Here is an 18546-nt window from a genome sequence, read left to right as displayed (position 1 = left end):
CCCAGCTCCTTGTGCACCCCCAGCCTGCTCACTGGTGGGGTGGGGTGAGAAGCAGAAAAGACCTTGACTCTATGTAAGCACTGCTAAGCAATAACTAAAACAGCTCTATATTATCAACACTGTTTCCAGCACAAATCTGAAACATATCCCTGGTAGCTACTATGAAGAAAATTAACTACCTCAGCCAAAATGAGCATGCTGCTTGAAGAAGGAAGAATGTTAAAACAGTATTTCTAATACAGATCTGTTTAATGAATGCATTTGGTATCTAGTCCTCTACCTGCACAGCTGGACTCTTGCTCCTGCCCAGAACTGACTGTGGTTTGAGGCTGTAGCTTAATCTTTAATGCATATGACTGTCATGCTAATATAACTTTAATAAAAATATACTAGGAAGCACTTTGAACTCCTTCACTCTAATTTAAGTATTAATCCACTTGATTACTAGAAAAGAAAAGATCTTGCTGTAGTTCTGATCCATTCTTTCAAATACATCCAGCTGTGACTTTTATAAATACATATTTTCAGACATTTAGCCACTCTTGCATAGATAAGAAATGAAAAATGCATTAGTCATCTTGACAAAGAATAAATTGACTTCTTTTGGTTCACTATCTCAGTATCTGTTGTCTGATGGCTTAAGAACATTCCTTGTTTATTGATAGTGCATTTAGACGTAGGTATTAATGTCTTGGCTTCAATGCTAATTATTTTTTTTTTCTTAATACATTCAGGAAGGCTAATGTTACTGAATAGGAATGTGGAGGAGGTAGTGTGGGTAATTCAAGCAAGTTTAGTCAGCACTTACAAGATTCTTGAAATGTTTCTTGATGTCCTACAGAACTGTTAACATCTGCACGGCTTGTGAGAAGAGCCACATTTATTACAGCTGTATGCTAGCTAGAATGCAAAAGAAAAGGGGGGGATCAGAGTTAAGAATGAAGCAGCTGGCTTTCAGTACGGAGATTTATAATTTTACTCTCATTACAGACCGACAGTAAACTCTACTTGGACTCTTTTACATCAGCTTCTTTGAGATGGCAGGTTAAAGGTTTGGAAATTTAGCTATCAGTAGATACAGTCAAACAAAATACACACATTTTAAAAGAAAACAAAGCTTTTACATAAATAATCACAAGTGAAGTTCAGCATTTTGAGATGTTCCAGTGTGACATAACATGATGCAGAGCAGAGCAAGTGTTTGAAGTCTACATTTTGAAATGGTAAAAAAAAAGAGAAAGATAGATCATTTTAAACAGTGAGAAAAAGAAACAAGGAGTGGGGGAGTAATGGATGAGAAGGCTGCTGGCTCCCTGCAGAACCAATGAGGTAATAGTTTCTCATCCCTGTTCTTGTCAGGGTTTGGGGTCGCTGGAGGAAAGGAAAATGTGTTGAGAGACTCCTGAGATCCTAGCTCTAACTGAATGGAGTAATAGTACCTTGGTGTGTTTGTTTACCTCTTCTTTTCTCTCTTTTTGTGCTAGAGGAGAATATGAGGATAGAACAATAGGTATCAGTCTCCCATTTTCTGTTCCACTTCTTCCTGTAAAAAATCGCATACATGTTTCCAGAATTGTGGGGGTTTTGTCCAGGTTTGGCTCCCCCCTCACCCATTTCTTTCTCAGCCATTGAGACAGATTTAAACCCAAGCTATGCCAGTGTCAAAGCTATTTGTTAGTTGTCACAAGCTTTTTTTTCAATTTTAATTAAGATCAAAGATTTTTATAGTGTTGTTTTCTCATTTATCTATTTGATATGAACGAAATCTGGTATTTCTTTTGTTTCCTCTGGGTAATGTAGGTTGGTATGCTTGATCTTACCTTTTTTCCATGCACATTTTAAGTGAACCTATTCTGGTTTTGCTCAGTTAACTTCTTTACAATGTGCCCAAGCCATTTACAGTGGGAGTGCCAGGATCTGTTACTGTGTCTCCTACTGTTTCTTAACAACCTCAGCAGCTGAGGAAGCTGCACGTCTGTTCTTTATTGCTCTACCTAAATGGTGGTTCTGAATAATTTTCTAATATTCTCTATTACAAAATCTATTGCGTGTTTGTTTAGAGTGAAAGCACAGTTACCCAATAAGGAACAGGGCTAATAAGGACCATTGTGATGATGAAGAGCATCCTCTTGTTGCAAGAACTCTTTTAAAGAGTTGGTTGAGGTATCTTTATCTACCCACACATTTCTGGTGTTCATGCTGTGATCTGTAGCAGATGTCCACTCTGATAACCTACTATGTTTTTTATCCCTTCTATCTAACCTTAGACTTTTCACTGCTACACTCATCATCATTTAATTACAGCGTGTGGCATTGTAAGAGCTGTAACATATAATTACTGCCTCTTCATTCCATTCTTCTGGTAACAGAGCACAGGCAAAAGCAAATTTTTTAACATTTCAGTTATGCAAATGACTGCATTTGATTCATCAGTGTCCACCACTTCATACCTTTTCAAGTGATGGTTTTAGTGTCTGAAAGTTTATTTCCACTTAGTCTTGCGGAAACATATTTTATCTTAATTTTTTGCAGATTGTTGGCATTGAACAGAATTATGTGCAAAACTGAGTAGCTCTGTAAGTCAGGGCTCATAATCACCTTTCGAAATGACCTGTTAAGTTTCTAATAGGTCGTTTGTATGTACAGATACTGAAACTACTTGCTCTGTTGCAATAATTATGAAAAAGATAATGGATAGGAACTCATTTGGGGACAATTATTCACGTTAACTGTTTAAGTACTCCTATTTTCCCTTTTTTAAACTTGTATTTCATAATTTTGGAATTTGCCTTGGATGGTTGTTGCAGTTCAGCAGTTCTTTATTTCTTCATATCCAAGCAGTTTAAAGCCTACCAGACAACTACTGATGTGTTTTACATCTTCTATTTCAAGTGAAGACTATAAAAAGAAACATGTCCTTACAGGAGATCTCAGTGCAGTCACTATCTCTCTATATTTCTGAATTGTCTCTGCCATTGGGATTTAGCTTGTTTAATACGTATTTAGTGCCAGAAGGATATAAAGATCTATGTGAGCTGCCCTATTATTTTTTTTTTCCTTTGTTTCTGCCCTGCTTGCCATTTGATCTCTCTGACTGATTATAGATGTGAAGAAAAAAAGAAACAAGTTTCAAATTCATGTATCAACACATGGCTATAGTTGTGTGAGCATGATCGGGGTTCCTATGGCTGGATATAGTGTGTGATTGTAGGCATGCCACTGTCTGATGTGCTGCGTGCTGCAATTTTGCTTCTTGAGTACTTCATGTATGAAAGCCATCTCTAAAACAGGATGAAGTGAGGGGTGGAGGGAAACTTCTGACTTGTTTGGCGGGGGCAAATAGATGACAGTAGGTGACATTGAAAATGGTCTTCTGTTGCAGCCAGTATTGCTTAGTTAATCTTTTCAGGAAGAAATGCGTATAGCCAAAATTTAGAGAGAATACTATGTTTGGTACTGTGGAAACAGAACAGTACACACAGATGTATACACACATAGTATCATAGGCTTTCCTTATATCGCACAGCTGAAGTTAACTTTTGATACTGGAAAGAACTTTTCTTTAAGCATCTCCGTTTGGGTTTCTGAGTACCTTGCCATTTATTTGAATTTTCTGCGTGGAAAGGGAGTTTCCCTTGTGCAGCTGCACAATATCGGCTCCCTCTGGTGGTCAGCAGTCACCTGTAAAAATTTCCTGCAGCTCTTGGCAGAGGTGTGCTCCCAGCCAGGCAGTGTTTCTCGCAGGTACCCTTTCATCCAACACTCCGGTGCCACCAGCGAACGCTGAAGGTGCATCCTGGGGCTGCTGCCCCCCATGGGAAAAGCCTCCCCCACTGCCCTCTCAACCACCACCTGCCCTGCTGCAGAGTTTCTTTCCTCCTGTTGAATTCTCTTCCCTTTCTCATAAAAATGGCTTCTCTTCTGGTTAACCCACTTCTCAGTGAAGCAAACTGTATGTACCTGGGTAGACCCAAAGCCAATTGCAGGGTGTTTCCACAGCACAGAGGGAGTTAAATCTGCTTTTTGTAAGATTCTTTTAATGTACATGACATTCTTTTCATGTACGATAAAACTTACCGTATTACCAAGGGTTAAGTGCATCCACGTTGAACATTCAGAGTTCAAATGCATCAGACTTGTTTACTTTATCAATATTTCTCTTGCACTTGTATCACTGAGTGTCTGACTTCTTGCCCTGCAGTTTACCCTTCATTGAACACTCCAGTGTAACTCAAGACTTGCTTCTTTCTTAGAATTTTCTAAAGCAGAATGTAAATCAAAAAAACAAACCATAGTAAACAGTTACTTGATTTTGAATACAAAAATACTTAAGTAAAAATTAAATATCTGTATAAGTGATATACGTGCGCATACATGCACAGATACGTGCACACATATAGCGGTAAGCCATGGAAGCTCCACTGATCCACAAAGGTCAATATTAAATTGCTGTGTTGGAGTAGGAGGTTTAGCTGGCTTGATGAAAATGAGGTTCTATAAATATAAAAACCTTTTTTAATGTATTTGTTGAAAAAACCCACATTTAATTTTAATCTGCTGGGCATGAAATGAACCATATTTTGTACAACTGTCAAGCACGACAATGCTGTGATAGCTGAAGTTCTTTTAATATTTTATGTGGATTCTGTAATAATTACTGGTTTTTTTTCAATTCAGGCCTCAGCTGGGTTTTGGGCGTTTTTTTGTTTTGGGTTTTGTTTTTGTTTTTTTGGGTTGCAGTCTGATTTAAAATTCAAAACAAAGAGAAGATACTTTAAAAACAAGGAAGTTTGAAGTTTTATTGTGCAAGACTTAAGACTGCTGTGATGCTTTAAGGTCTAGAAACATTGCATGTAATTGTATGGCGTGTGAGTGGTCTCATTAGTTTACCTACAGCTGTTTCCAGTATCTGTAGTTAAGCACATATTCTTGAGTGTTTCTGGGGCTGGGGTCTGCAAGACTAACCCAGCACCTCTCTTCCTGGGTGAGATCACCTTATTTCTGTGCCAGTTTGAATTTGTGTGAATTCACTGGCTTCAGAAGGAGGTTTTACATTTGTCTGATTTTTACATGACATGCACAAGTTTCTTCCTTTCTCTCTTCTTTTACGTGGTTATATTATTTCATATTAGCTTTTAAGTATGCATGTGATATATTAGGTCAGACAATTGATTTGAAATATTTTTTTTTTTTTTGCTAATGCTAACATTTGTTTTGCTTGTGAGCTTATTTGTCAATAGCAATGTTTCCTCGCCTAGGAAAGTATTTGAGATGAAGGGTCTTAATTTCATGTGAGGTTTCTGAGACTCCTTTCCTCCCTCCCACCTTCACACTGCTGGTTTCAGGTGTGATCCAGTGCCCAAAATAAGACAGTTGGTGTGACATGCAGCATCAAGGAGGAGCTGACTTGTAACTAATAATGAGTATTTTCTCACACGCTGTCTAGACAGTCAGTCATGTAAACACAAGATGTCTTTAATGGCATCATCTGATGATGTGAAATGATAGTCTTCCAAAGTGTGTATTTCCACAAATGCCGAAGTACTGATTAGGGTAATAAATTGCACTGCTTGAAGATTGTCAGTGTATAATACCAAGATAGGGTAAAAGCCTATAGTTTTACTTTTCTGTTGCTGGTGGTGGCACTAAGTAACAATGGCAGCACCTGAGCAAGGGTTTCTGGGGCAGATACATTTCATGATATATTTTTCATTGGTGAATATATTAGGCCAGTCTTGGCTGGCTGAATAGAAACCAAGGAGTTAGTATGCCTGGTGACTGAGGATCACCAATTCTTGTGTACGCCAGCCGCACTGCTAGAGTAGTCTGAATGCTTCTGGTTCTTGTGGGACAAAGGACCTAATTCTATACGGGAAAATTTATACTATCTGCCTTAGCAGCTCTAGGAAATAATAATTAGAGGCTCTAACTTTTCTTTTCAACTGATCATATGGGGAGTATAGTCTGCTATTTTAGCTATCTGCATTAGACAGCAGAAATTAGCAGCCTTCCTTGGACTGGACTGGTACTTGCTGAGGAGGGAGTTTGGCTGGCCAGCCTTTCTGTCTTATGGGTAATATGTTGCTCCCCAGGCCTGCACATCTGGCCTAAACAGAACAAACTTTTTTTTCATCGTTTGAAATATCAGTGGGAGGAATTGGATTTTTGGTTGAGTAAAGTGGCACAGTCTGATAGAGTGGGGATTTGGGAACTTGATCCATGGAAGTGAGGAACAGTCTGTCCCAGACTGGCCAACACCGCTCCACACCTTAGAGGATCTTTGCTTGTCTGTGACAAATTCCACAGTTCAAAACCAAGCAGAGCCAGACATCTATCCGTTACCTTCTTGGTAATCCTTATGTCATATTTTCATATGTATAATCATGGAAAATATCACCGCCTACACTCATGTTTGATTCTTTTTGAGCCTAAAGGACTTCTGTCATGTTTTATAAATCTAAGCAATGCCTTTTAAAAAAGTACAGCCATAATAACTTTTGTTGCTGGCAGAGTAATTTAATACCTAAAGTTGCCCTGAATCTAAACAAGCTATTTCAGATTATTTTATCTACTCTGTATTGGAGACTTCAGTTCTAGTTAAATTTAATGGAATACTGGTATCAGTACTCTCTTAGAACTTTTCTAAAATGGGTACAGCTATGTTTTACACTTTGTATAAGTGCATTAAAAAGAAAGGAGTTAATATTTCTTTTGCTTCAGACTTTTAGCTGTGTGTTAATAAACTACTGTTAATTTGGATTAAAATATAAACATGCCTCTGGAGAGCAAGTTTTGAAATTTTAATTGGTATTGGGAGAGAAAATGTTCTTACTTGTAGTGGGAAGGATATGTGCTATGTGTGGTTGAGTACATAAGAGCATACAAACAATACTAATTTGACGCTGATGGCATTTGAGTTTCTTAGGTGTATCAGTCTAACTTTATCTGTAGTTTGTCAAATAACATTCAATCCTGACAAGGGCAGGTCTTCCATAGAAGATGGTATGAAAGGAAACAAATTACTGGCTGGGGAGACTTAACACACCGTTGGTTTCCTCTGTAAGTATAGAAGAAGTGAAGGGAGCCATTGCTTATGTGGAAGGGTTGTCACATTCATAGCTTGTAGGCTAGGAGTGGGTTTGGCCAGTGATTGCTCTGATTTTTCTTCAGTTCTTCATGCTAAAGGCAGTGGGCACCTGTTCTTCACTCAGGCCTCGGCGTTCAGTGAGCTGCTTTTGGAATAGCAGTAATAGTGCCTGTGACGTGAAAGACAGCCCCTCAAAACACATGGTTTTTACTTTGGTAACTTGTCAACAAAATGAAGTAGAAAAGATCCAGGAAACAATGTAAACAGGAAAACAGTATTTCAATAATGATTGTAGGACTATTTGCTTATTAACTGCATTAGTTGTGCATACATAGAGGCATCTTCATGGGTGCTGTGTGGGATATTTAGAATTAATACGCATTGTCTTTGCCTTCATTACAGGCCAACTGATATGTATTCAGCCACGACAAGGCCACTTCTAGACTATTTTCTGAGGGCTTATGGAAGCTTAGGGCAGCTGCTACAATCGGCCCTTATTTTGCTTGTCTGTCATGCTATAGTATTTCATAAACTGTTATGGTAATAGTAGAGCTAGATTTAGAATGTATTCTTCTTCCCTGCGTTCCTTTGTATGTTCAAGTGATTTTACATAGTAAAATCTGCAAAGCCAGGAAGGGGGAAGGAGAAAAGAGGCATTTTAAAAAAGGTGCAATTCTGACAAGAGTCAGTTTTTAATTATTTAATAACTGAAAGTGAATTTGGATAGTTTGGAAACTGTCAAAACATGTCAGATTGTTAAATGAGAGGAAAAAGATTATTTTTCTAATCCCCCCACCCCCACCCACCCCACCCCCTTTTTAAATGAAATTATATGGTAAAGCAAATTATTTCTTTCAGGAGAAAAATATATGTCCAGGCAAAGCCAAGCCATAACATTTCTGTCTCAACTCTGAGATTGAACTCATGCATTGCTTATTTTATAATATGTGTAACTATCTGTCCTTCAGATGCTAATCCATGAGCGTGGGACACGTTTTTTTTTCCACTCAGAACCTTTCACCCTAGAGAACTGCAATGAAGGAGAATGCTTGTGGTTTTGGTTGGTCATCGTGATGGTAGGAGCAGTCAGGTACTGTTATGGATGAAGAACATGATGCAAAGCATTGTCCATCATTCACCTACTTTACATCATCCACAAGCTCTTCCTACCAAATTTGGGAGACAGTAGCACAAAAAAATCCCATTATCTTTTGGGAGACAGAGTGGAGATTGCATTATTCTCAAGGCTTTTTTTTAGCACGTCTGAAAAAAACTCTGATAACTTGGCCTGAGATAACTTCAGTGAACTCCTGGGATGCAGAATTTCTTGTAGCTCCTGCATATTAAATGAGAAGAGATGGGTAAACTGAGTGTGCTTTAATTTATTCTGAATAGCTGGTGATATGAAACATTCAACTATCTGAGCAGGGGAGAACCAAGGTAAGGCTGCAGTAGAGTTGTGAGACTGCTCTTGCAAAAGGGTCTTCAGTATGTGAGCTTCATATCTGGTGTACTAAGGGGGCGGTGAAATGTTATGTTGTCTTGAAACTTTGCTGTGCATGTCTGTCACTAGCCCCACACTCATCATTCTCATTCCTGGTGGATAAAGCTTTCAGGTGTAATGTTTTGTGACAAAAGATGGGAGTCTGTGTATCTGAGCTGCTTTCTGATACTGCCCTTCTGCAAATCACCTAGGGAGTAAAAGTTCTCCACCAGGGAACTGGAAACTGGGTGATGTTTTCTTTCTAGGTCAGTAATGTGACTGCGTCTGGTGCTGACAGAAAGTTATGTCTGTATTATGCCTGTTTGAGATCACTTGTTTATAGTGTAAAAGCATCCATTGTGATTAGGTCCTTGTTTATTCATTAAGAAAAAGTCAAAAGGGCCAAGAGACGAATATAATGAAGACTGGACTGGTCTCAAGCAAGTCCCAGACATGCTTGGCTGTGAGAGAGTCTGCAGTGGTGTCACTCAAATGTCGTGTTTTATGGCTGCATTGCAGGACTTAGAGGTTTCACCAGGTGTGCAGTGCGTGGGGTGGGTAGGCTTTACAATATATATCAGACTTACGCTGTGCATTCTTGAATGATTCCTTTTCAACCAATAGTACTCTCCTGCTCTGTGTAGTGGCTGGTCTGGGAGTCAAGAGTTGTGGGTCTTGTAGCAGCCTTATAACAGTGCTGCATGGCTTGGCCGAAACTGGGAAGAAAGGTTCTTTACTGACTATAGCATGATAGCATTATGAATGAAAAAGCTATGTAATTTGTCCTCTTAGGTGGACTTGCGGATTTGTGTGTCTCCCAGTTGGTCACTACTGTGACTCACAACTTGTACAAACACAACATGCTTGCAAATTCTGTACTATTCTTCTCAAAATAATCAAAATTAGACCAATGCCATCTATATAACCATCATCAGTATTAAATCAGTATTAAATCCCACAGATATTAGTCTCAATTAATATCATTTGGGTGGTGGAGGTGGGTCCTAATCCCATGTGTCATTTGTGGGGTTTGTTCTTTCTGTCAGTTTAAAGGAAACAAGACAATGGCTCTTTTAATTTGGCAGTTTTTATTTTTAACATGTTGGCACAGAAGTAGTGAGTACTGTACAATCAATATAGAGCGTCTTTTAAGAATCTTTCATGCCTGAATATACATCTGGAACTGTTTGCACTAACTAAAAGTAAAATAAATGCCACAGCATATTATACCGTACTTTTTTTCATTTAAAAAAGGAAATTGAAAACACACCACTCCCAGAAATGCTTGACATTGAATTGGCTATTGAAATGGTATCAGTAAAGTATTTATATATTCCATATTTTGTTCCATACATCAGCTTTCCTTGATGCGTTAGACTTGGAAGGGTGCCATGTGAGCTGAAATGTTGCCATATATGAAAGACCGCCTTGTTTTAAAAATGGACTAAATCTTTTATGGTACAGGAAGTAAAGCAAAGCAGTTTGAATACATGCACATCTCTTTGCCCCTGCTCCTGCACGTTTTACTTTGTCTCTTCCCTGTTTGTCTTCAGAAGCTGGCTGTGCTTACAGTAAATACCAGTGTTCACCTAACAGCTAAATATAGCGATACCATAAAAACTGAATGAATGACAAGTATAGTTTCATGAACCAAGACATCCATAGAAGAAATATCACAATTTAAATCTGGTTTTACAACATTCTTTAATTTAAAATGGAGTAAAATACTGTGGTAAAATCACAGTTCCTCACTTTATGCTGTAAAAGCGATTCAAGAATGTATATTTCAAAATGTTTGTGTTTGTTTTTTTTTTGTTTTTTTTTAATAAAAAATATAATCCAAAGCAAATGCAATAGATCTCTGCATACTTGAAACATATTTTCTGAATTTATTCTAAGTCTCTTACTGCACCAGAGAGTTGTGTGTATGGATTAGAACTAGACCATTATTTCACCATCTATTTCCATCCTGAATTGATTGCACCTAACACTGCAGAATGAATTGCATATGTCTCCTTTCTCCTTTGGTTTGGAGGACCTCTGGTTTCAGCCCCATTTGATCCAATCTGGCCTAAGGAGTGCAAGTCTGTCACTAGTTAGAGGGATTCACTGGAAGAAATCTTTGCACCTGAAAGAAGTTACTCTCTCCGTATACACAGCCCGTGCTCTGAAATGTGTGATGCTGTGGGATACTGCCTATATGAAACTTCCTGGTGTGTCCCTGCTAATTCAGGATTATGGTTTGAAATGTCCAACAGGAAAAAATATCAGAACTATCTTTGCAAGTGGGGAGTTTGGTTTGAGAAGAAAGCGTAAAAATGGTTTGAATTCAAGAAATTAAGCCATTTTAAGACAGGGTTTTCCTTAAAACTCTTCCAGATTTCAGGGAAAGTTCAATGTATATGCTTCTCCATTATAAAACTGGAGCAAATGTACATGAAATCTTGAACAGGCAGGTCTTCACATGTGAAAACAGGTTTTGGTCTTGAGGGATCCTTTCTTTCCCCTCCCAAAATCTCATCATCTCTGAATGTATGGAAAGCAGAACATCCACTGGAGTTTGTATCAAAAATGTCTATACATAAAAGCCCTCATGCAGTGACATGGTTTAGGGTAAGCTTGACTCAGGAATACTGTTTAAATACTGTTTTGCCTTTAAATTTCGTATTATCAGGCTATTGTTCAACAATTAGAGTAAGAAGTTTTGGTTGTTGGGTTTGGTTAGGATTGTTTTTTTATTTTTTTTTAATTTAAATTTTCATTTGAAAAAAAAAATTAAAATAATGATTTATAGAAGCTGGAGTTCTAGGCTAAGTATCAGACACTACAAGCTTTAGGAGTTCAGATCACAAGAACTGATAACACTTTTATCAGTGGTGGCTCTGCTTTGTGCTCCATCACCACTCTGTCCCTAGAGATCTAAAAACAGAGCTGCTGAGGTTCTCCAGGGCTGCGGGTGGTAGGACAGCAGTGAGTGCAGAGTTGCTGTAGGCAAGTGCTCCCAGCCCCATAGCTCCTGTGGAGGTCAGGGAACCAGCTGTAGAGGCAAGGAACAGGTAAATAGAGGCAGTAAGAGTAGAACAGCTCCTGCAGAAGTTTTGCTGTTAAAGAGGGTGGAAAAGTGGGATGTAAAGGCTGTTCTCCTGGGTGGTGTGGTGGTGTCTTCCAAGCATGTGGAAGAGCTTTGCATTTGGCATTGTACTTCTTCAGAAGTCCCTTTTCGCCCTCCTCAAGGACACTCTCTGCTCTGACAAGACAGTCTTGTACTCTAGTTAGAAATGGTTTGAGGTATGCTTGAAAGGAGCCTTGTATCTCTTTACAGAAGGCAGGGCTAGGGACAACCAGAGATAAAGCTATGTGGCTGCCATCATACAGTAGCAGAGTGGGGTTTAGGGCTTTGCAAGGGGGGAAAAGAGGTTAAGCAAAGATAAGTGGCCTGTAGAGGGATTTTTTTACCCCTAAGATATCCAGAGAGAGGTAATTAGGAAAGGCAAGCCTAACGTCATTAGACTTATACGAGAAGTACAGAGGTCTGTGGATAATTTCAGTGATCTGCAAACTGGGTGGCAGACACTGTTCAAGGGAGTAAAAACCAGTTGGATCATGGTAGAATGGCAATCTGAAATTGGAGGGCAAAACCAGCACATTATTTCCCACTACCGTGTTCAATTTAAGTAACAAAACATTGCCAGCTTTTTGGAAAAGCCTCCCCCCTCCAATCTGAGCGCGTTTCTGATCAAACCTGAACTTTGAAATGCAGCAAAGGAGGGGAGCAGGAGCCGTGCGGTTGGTTACAGGCTCGGGATCGCTTTTAGTTATCAACAGCTGAATTGGAGGATACAGGCTGTGCCTGCTTGCTGCGAGCAGCAGACTGTTAGAGGAGTTCGATTTCTCTCACTCCTTCTTCCACCCACCTCCATCTCCTCTGTGCCTGTGTCTGCGCTCCCACATGCTTCAAATCTGTGTACCTGGACTGCCTTCCTTAACAGTTCAATGTGAGTGTTAGCAGAATGAAAACCAGATGGACCAGCAGTTCCCACTGTTATCTCCCCACCAGCTCTGGCAAGCCTCCCTTTCTCTCTCCTTTCTTGGCATGGCAGAAATATTTGCCTTTATTTAGGAGGGCTTGGGCTCACTGCTGTGCCTCTTTCCCTCTGTTGCAACATGAGCTGAAAGCTATTTATTCCCTTGTTGCTGAGGTTGGTTGAGGTGAGTGCAAGATGAATTCAGCTATTAAGGAAGCAATTAACATTTCAAGATGAGTTTTCATAGTTCTTTATATTAAATGAATGGCTTGTTGAAGATAAAGATTTAACTGTTTTAGTATAGTGATATAGAAAGGAAATTTGTGTAGAATATGTTTAAAAACTTGCTTTTATTTTCCAGAATGTAATAATTTACCGTTGCTTGATTTGCAACTCAAACCTCACCTGTCTGTGTAGCAGCTTTAATATTTAAGCTAATGGTTTTGTAGAGTGTTCCCTACACAGTGCAGAGGTTTACTAATCTTAGATCAACACTACAGATCCTGTTATACTGTATCTGTATTCCCCTCATCCTGTTCTGGGGATGTTTCACTGTTCATTTTCCCCAAATTTGAATTCTATATGAAATTACTCTTCCAACGACAACTTGAAGCAACGTCTGCAGGCACTTCTACAAAGGGTGAAAATGGCTTCTGTAATTGCAGTACCTGACACACTAGATCTCTGGAACATACTTCTCAATTTCAGGCAGCTAAAGATTGGTATCTATTATGCGTTGTTAAATTTTGGTGGGCTTTGGGGTTTGGATAATTTTTTGCTTTCTGATAATTAAGTGTTTTGAGGCTCTTTTAAACATACCCTTCCTTTGTTAAATGTGTGCATTGCATTTAATTTCTCTTAGTGTCTCTCAGCAAAAATTTTAGATGTGATTTTTCGGTTGAAGTTTGTATGTTGTTAGTAAGAACAAGGAAAGCACATCGCAAAGTGGAGCGACAGAATTTACAGAACGTGACGGACTTTGCTATTGTCTTGAATTAAAACCACAGATGTCCATGCTTACCCATTAGCAGCAACACTTAACTTACTTTGCAAAATAATTTAATGGAGCTCAGGAAGACTTGTGTAGAACAGTGTATAAAATAAATAACCCTGAGCCCCCAAAGAAGGGATGGAAGAATTGAACTTATGCCCGTTAAAAGCTAAACTTGATCTTACTCATCTTTACTCAAGATGGCTTGCTAAACTCCTGGCATGAGTAAGGAAGCCTTTATTTTACTTTCAGTTCGTAAATGTTGTCATATTTTGCTGATTCTTGATAAATGAAACCTAAGGGGTTGGGTGGGTTTTTAAAAATTTTAACAGAAGTGTCTAAAAATATGTTGAAAAATAAGATAATTGTATAGCTTCTATATCAAATATTTTGCATCTTTAGATCTGTAGTTGCAAGAGAACTGTTAGGTTTTCTGCCTGGTTTTGCCTTTAGTTTTCCTGGGGAGGTATGTTTCTACTTATCTTGCTAGTTTTGAACATTAAACTTGTTCTTAACTGTGTGAAGGTGGAGATTTAGATGCTTTTTAAAAAACAACGGTATGTATGTGTGATGATTTTGGCATATTGTGTTTATCTTATGGTGAATGTCAGAATATCCAGGGGCAGGGTGGTAAAGTGATCCAGAAGGTGTGTGTTATTTAACATAAGTATCTCTCCATGATTACAAAGGGAAGCGATGGAGAGGGCAGCAGGTGTTACAAAGAAGAGACATGAAGAGAGCTGGCTTCAACTGATTTTCCACCAAATATCTCACCTGTACTAAAGAGCTTCAGGTTTTAGTTCTGGAATATCTGTCATAAGGGGATTTATTATCTTCCTGTCTCTCTGTTTTAACTCCTGGCTAATGTGAGAGCCTTGAAGGCAGGTGGCATTATTGCATCTCCAGGAATGCTTGGGAGATAGCATCTGCACATGCTAGAAATAAACCCAAGAGATAATGCAGCACTGCTACAAATGAGGTCTTACCATCTGTGTTACACCTTCTTAAGTAAGGTTTAGATGATGTAATTTGGGAAGAGCACACTACAGTAGATAATCAGGTGTAAGTCTTTCGTAGCAGATGCTGAAATGGCTCACTTCTTGCATTAGCTTTTAAATTTTTGTCAGAGGGGGTGTGCTTGGGGAAGTAAACTGGTGTGTTCCTGTGGTATGTGTTGCAGATCGCACTGAGAAGCATTCCACAATGCCAGACTCACCTGTGGATGTGAAGACACAATCCAGGCTGACGCCTCCAACCATGCCACCTCCTCCCACTACCCAAGGAGCTCCAAGAACCAGTTCATTCACGCCCACAACGTGTAATTAGACTTATTTTCTTCCTTTTCTTCCATATTCTTTCTGTTCTGTATGTAAGAAACCAAAATACATGAAGGGAAACCTGAATGACATGTCTGGAGCAGCATTTGATTGTACTGTGATAAAGTTGTTAAGCAAAACTAAGATCATAACAGATTAATGCATCTTTAAGGTATTAAGACATTCAGCTCAGAGCTTTGTTGCTGTTTCATTGACAACTTGGCTGCAGTGTCAAAGAACAGCAAGCACTGGTTTCCCGTGTACTTAATGCTCAGATCAGTCCTTCTGTGAGAGACACAGAACAACTTCTCTTTTATGCCATTCTATGTTTAAAGGATCCCATTCCCTTCTGTATAGAAACTTTAGGGGTTTTATGTTTTTAATGTGGGATCAATACATAAGGAAAATACCTATCTTCATCCCACTTACTACTGAATGAAGAATTCTGATTTAAGTGCTGTATGTTATCTAGCTAATATTGATCTAAAACAAAAGATAAAGGCCTTAATTTTTAAATCTAGAGATTTAGAGTCTGTGACCACTTCTCTAAATCACTTGGGGCTGCATCTTTCTCTCAATTTATTGATGTAAACACACAAAAAACTCTTCTAGTCTTGGTGGAATTACTCTGCATTTGTATCAGTGTAACTGAGATTTGAATCTGGCATGTTGTCTGGACTATTCTTTTCACAGCCATGAAATGATCCACATTTCTCTTACCAAGATTTAGCTGCAAATTTCTTGGTCTCTTTTATACTGCCTTGTAATAGTATAAACATGAGAATGTGTTTACATTTCACATTTTAAATAAAACATTTTTAGAACAGTAGAATACATATGCCTAAACAGAATGAAAGCAGCATCTTCTATTTGTCTTGCCTATGTCTGTTTAGTCCCTTTCTGTCTGTTAAATGCCTTATTTAAAATTCACCTCTATGTAGAAGGCCAGCTGGAGGCCTTTGTACTACTACTTATCCCAGGAACCCTGTCCTGACGATTTACATAGGACTTAAACAGTGAGGAGGGTTTGTGCCAGCTATTCGCATAAACTCAAATTTTACCTAGTGACCTAGATCCCACAGAGATTTGTCTGGTTTGCTTAACTCCAGCACCTGATCCATCCTAGGAGCTGCTTTGGGCTAAAGTTTTGCAATCTTACAGATTAAGCTTTGCAGTGTGATGTCCTTTGCACAGTTCAGAGTAATCTTTGGCAATCATAAAAGTAATAGGACGATCTTCTTTAATCACTCTTACAATTCTCATTATACTCACAAGATTTCTGGATGTTTATTTCATTTGGTTCAGCACTTTGGAAGGTTTGTGAACCATAGCAGGCTTTTTGGGGCTGTTTATAGGAAGACTAAAAGTCTAAAAGAAGTCTTAATTTCATTGCCTTTTACCTTGTCAGATCTTGGAGTTTGGCCTTAGTGGTTCTAGCTTGTACAGTAAACAGTCACTTCTGTTGGAGTGTGTTACATTTGTTATTACTATAGCAGGAATGACTGTTGCCCAGGAGGATCATCCTTATTTTCTGGTCAAGAGTATGCTTGTTTTCTTTGGTTTAGATGATTAAAAACTCTTGACATATATTAGTTTGAAATTTTAAATGCTAAATTTTGCTTCATTAATAACATGCTTTTGTTTTAGAAATTATGTAGGTCTTTGACAGTTGGCAAATTCAGACTTTATAAAGAAAGAGATAAAATTATTAGTACGGGGTGGGCTATTTTTTAAAAGAAAGTTTTAGGGAAGCGGCCTTTGAGGAGTATTTCTATATTTCTTTTGGTGTGGGAGAAATTTTACCTGCCTTTCTCCTGCTCCTATCTATCCTAGGTAATGGACTCTGTTGTTCTCTTCTTTCTTGACCATAGCCCCAGAACTCTCTGCCTAGAGCAGCCCCTTACCAGTGACTGAGTTGTTGGGTGGTGTCAGTCTAGAGCAGGACATATTCTTTTCACCTCTCATTTACTAAGTTCATGGTATGATGACTTTTGGCTGTGCAATATCCTTTCAATCAGAATATCCTTGCAATCACTCAGATTTCTGTCTACTTCAGTGCTCAGAGCATGGCGTGAAGCTGGACATGGAGCTGAACTTGCTGAACTTTCTGCTTTTTCCACTTGTTCTCCCTAGCCCACGCCACAAGAATAGGCAACAAAAACTCTGATAAAACACAAGCAGAAACTAGATAACCATTCAGATAGACTTTTCTGTAATGCTTCCACAAGGGCACTTCAGTCATTAGGGCAAAAGCGTTGTGGTAGTGATTTAAATCTGATAATAGGGTAGTGATTTGAATCTAGTAATAGGTGACTACCCTTAAAAAGAGTTTGTTGTCGAAAAGTAATGATGGCTGATGAAGAAAGTGACAAGGGGAAAGGGATGTTTGGCTTCAGAGGGTCTGGTCATTAAGAGATGTAAGTTCTTTAAGTTGCATGCTTGCCATGGTTATGCTTTTAAATAAGAAGCAACTTAGACTAATACGCCTATGCTTTTTTGACTGTAGACCAATTCCCGATTTTTGATGCTTTTTGGGATGGGTTCTGAGTGATTTCCCAGACAGAAATTAGCAGATTTCCCTAGGGCGATGGCCAGCTGAGCATGGCTGCTGCTGGGTGCAGTTGCATGCTGCATGCCCACACCTGCCAGTGTACTGGTACATTCATATTTCTAGGGAGCTGTCCTTTTTCTTGCTATTCACCGTCATTTTGGCGAGTCAGACTCAAACAACCCCAACAGAGTGTGTTTGACTGTTGCAGTTCCAAGTAACCTGGGTGGAAAAGGATGTCCTCAGTTTGATTCTCTGCTCTCTTCTGAAGTGTGGATAAGAATCAAACTGAAATCACTGCCAGAAAACTATGTTGTTGTCTTTGGTATGTCTACATGAATCTCGTTGCCATCAATTTTGAACACTTAGTACTTTAGATAGTTATTCTCACAGCAACTTTGCAACAGGAGGAAAATACTTTCTTATCTTTTTCAGAGATATGGTATTATTGGCACATAAAAGCTGAGTGATTTGCTCGTGGTCTCTGAGAAGCCTCCTGAAGTCTAGCTTCATGCCCTAGATGCAAGGCTTCAGGCCACAGTGAGCATGGCACCATTTGTACCTGCACAAACAACTTTGCGTGCTCCATATGTTAGCAACTAGAAAATCTGTATCGGAAAAAATAACCTTCTCATTGGGTGGTGTAAGGTTAAAACGTGAAAGTCCTGTTTTATAAACACAGCTGTCAGTTGTGTGTACAAAACACAAGTAAAAATATTCAGAGATAAACTGAGGCTTCGTGAAATATGTCTGCACATTTTTTTCTACCCCAAAGAAATTTTTTTGGTCTTCAATCATACATGCAGTCCTGCTCTTTCTCTCTCTGTTCCCGTCTCTCTTTTTAAGATCCTCTGACAAAAGGCTGGTATTCGAATGATGCTTTTCAGGTCCAGGAGTGTTTTGAGGGGACTGTGTGAGAGGCAGCTGCTGTTACTTCCAGTCCACACACTGTTCACTACCAGCTACTGGGAAATAAACTGCAGAGTGTCGTTCTGTCAAAGGGCTAATTATCTTTGCTTACGCAACTTAATTTTGAAGTCAAACAAAGAAAACATAAGCTGATGGATTTTCCCCTCTGTCTTCTTCCTCCTCCCCC

The 18546-nt window shown here is 39.0% G+C and overlaps 1 protein-coding gene across 3 annotated transcripts in view; it reads left to right on the top strand.

Annotated features, from left to right (window-relative positions):
- RUNX1T1 (RUNX1 translocation partner 1) overlaps nt 1-18546 on the top strand; it is a 94532-nt gene that overhangs the window by 28952 nt on the left and 47034 nt on the right. For all 3 annotated transcript variants that reach the window (XM_026842395.1, XM_026842396.1, XM_026842397.1), the window contains exon 2: nt 14767-14904. In XM_026842395.1, coding sequence (XP_026698196.1) covers nt 14767-14904 — 138 coding nt within the window. The remainder of the gene's footprint in view (nt 1-14766; nt 14905-18546) is intronic.

The sequence above is a fragment of the Athene cunicularia genome, assembly GCF_003259725.1.
Source record: "Athene cunicularia isolate RWA chromosome 2 unlocalized genomic scaffold, athCun1 chr2_part1, whole genome shotgun sequence".
In the NCBI taxonomy this organism is placed as follows: Eukaryota; Metazoa; Chordata; class Aves; order Strigiformes; family Strigidae; genus Athene; species Athene cunicularia.
This window is presented reverse-complemented; position numbering and strand designations above follow the sequence as displayed.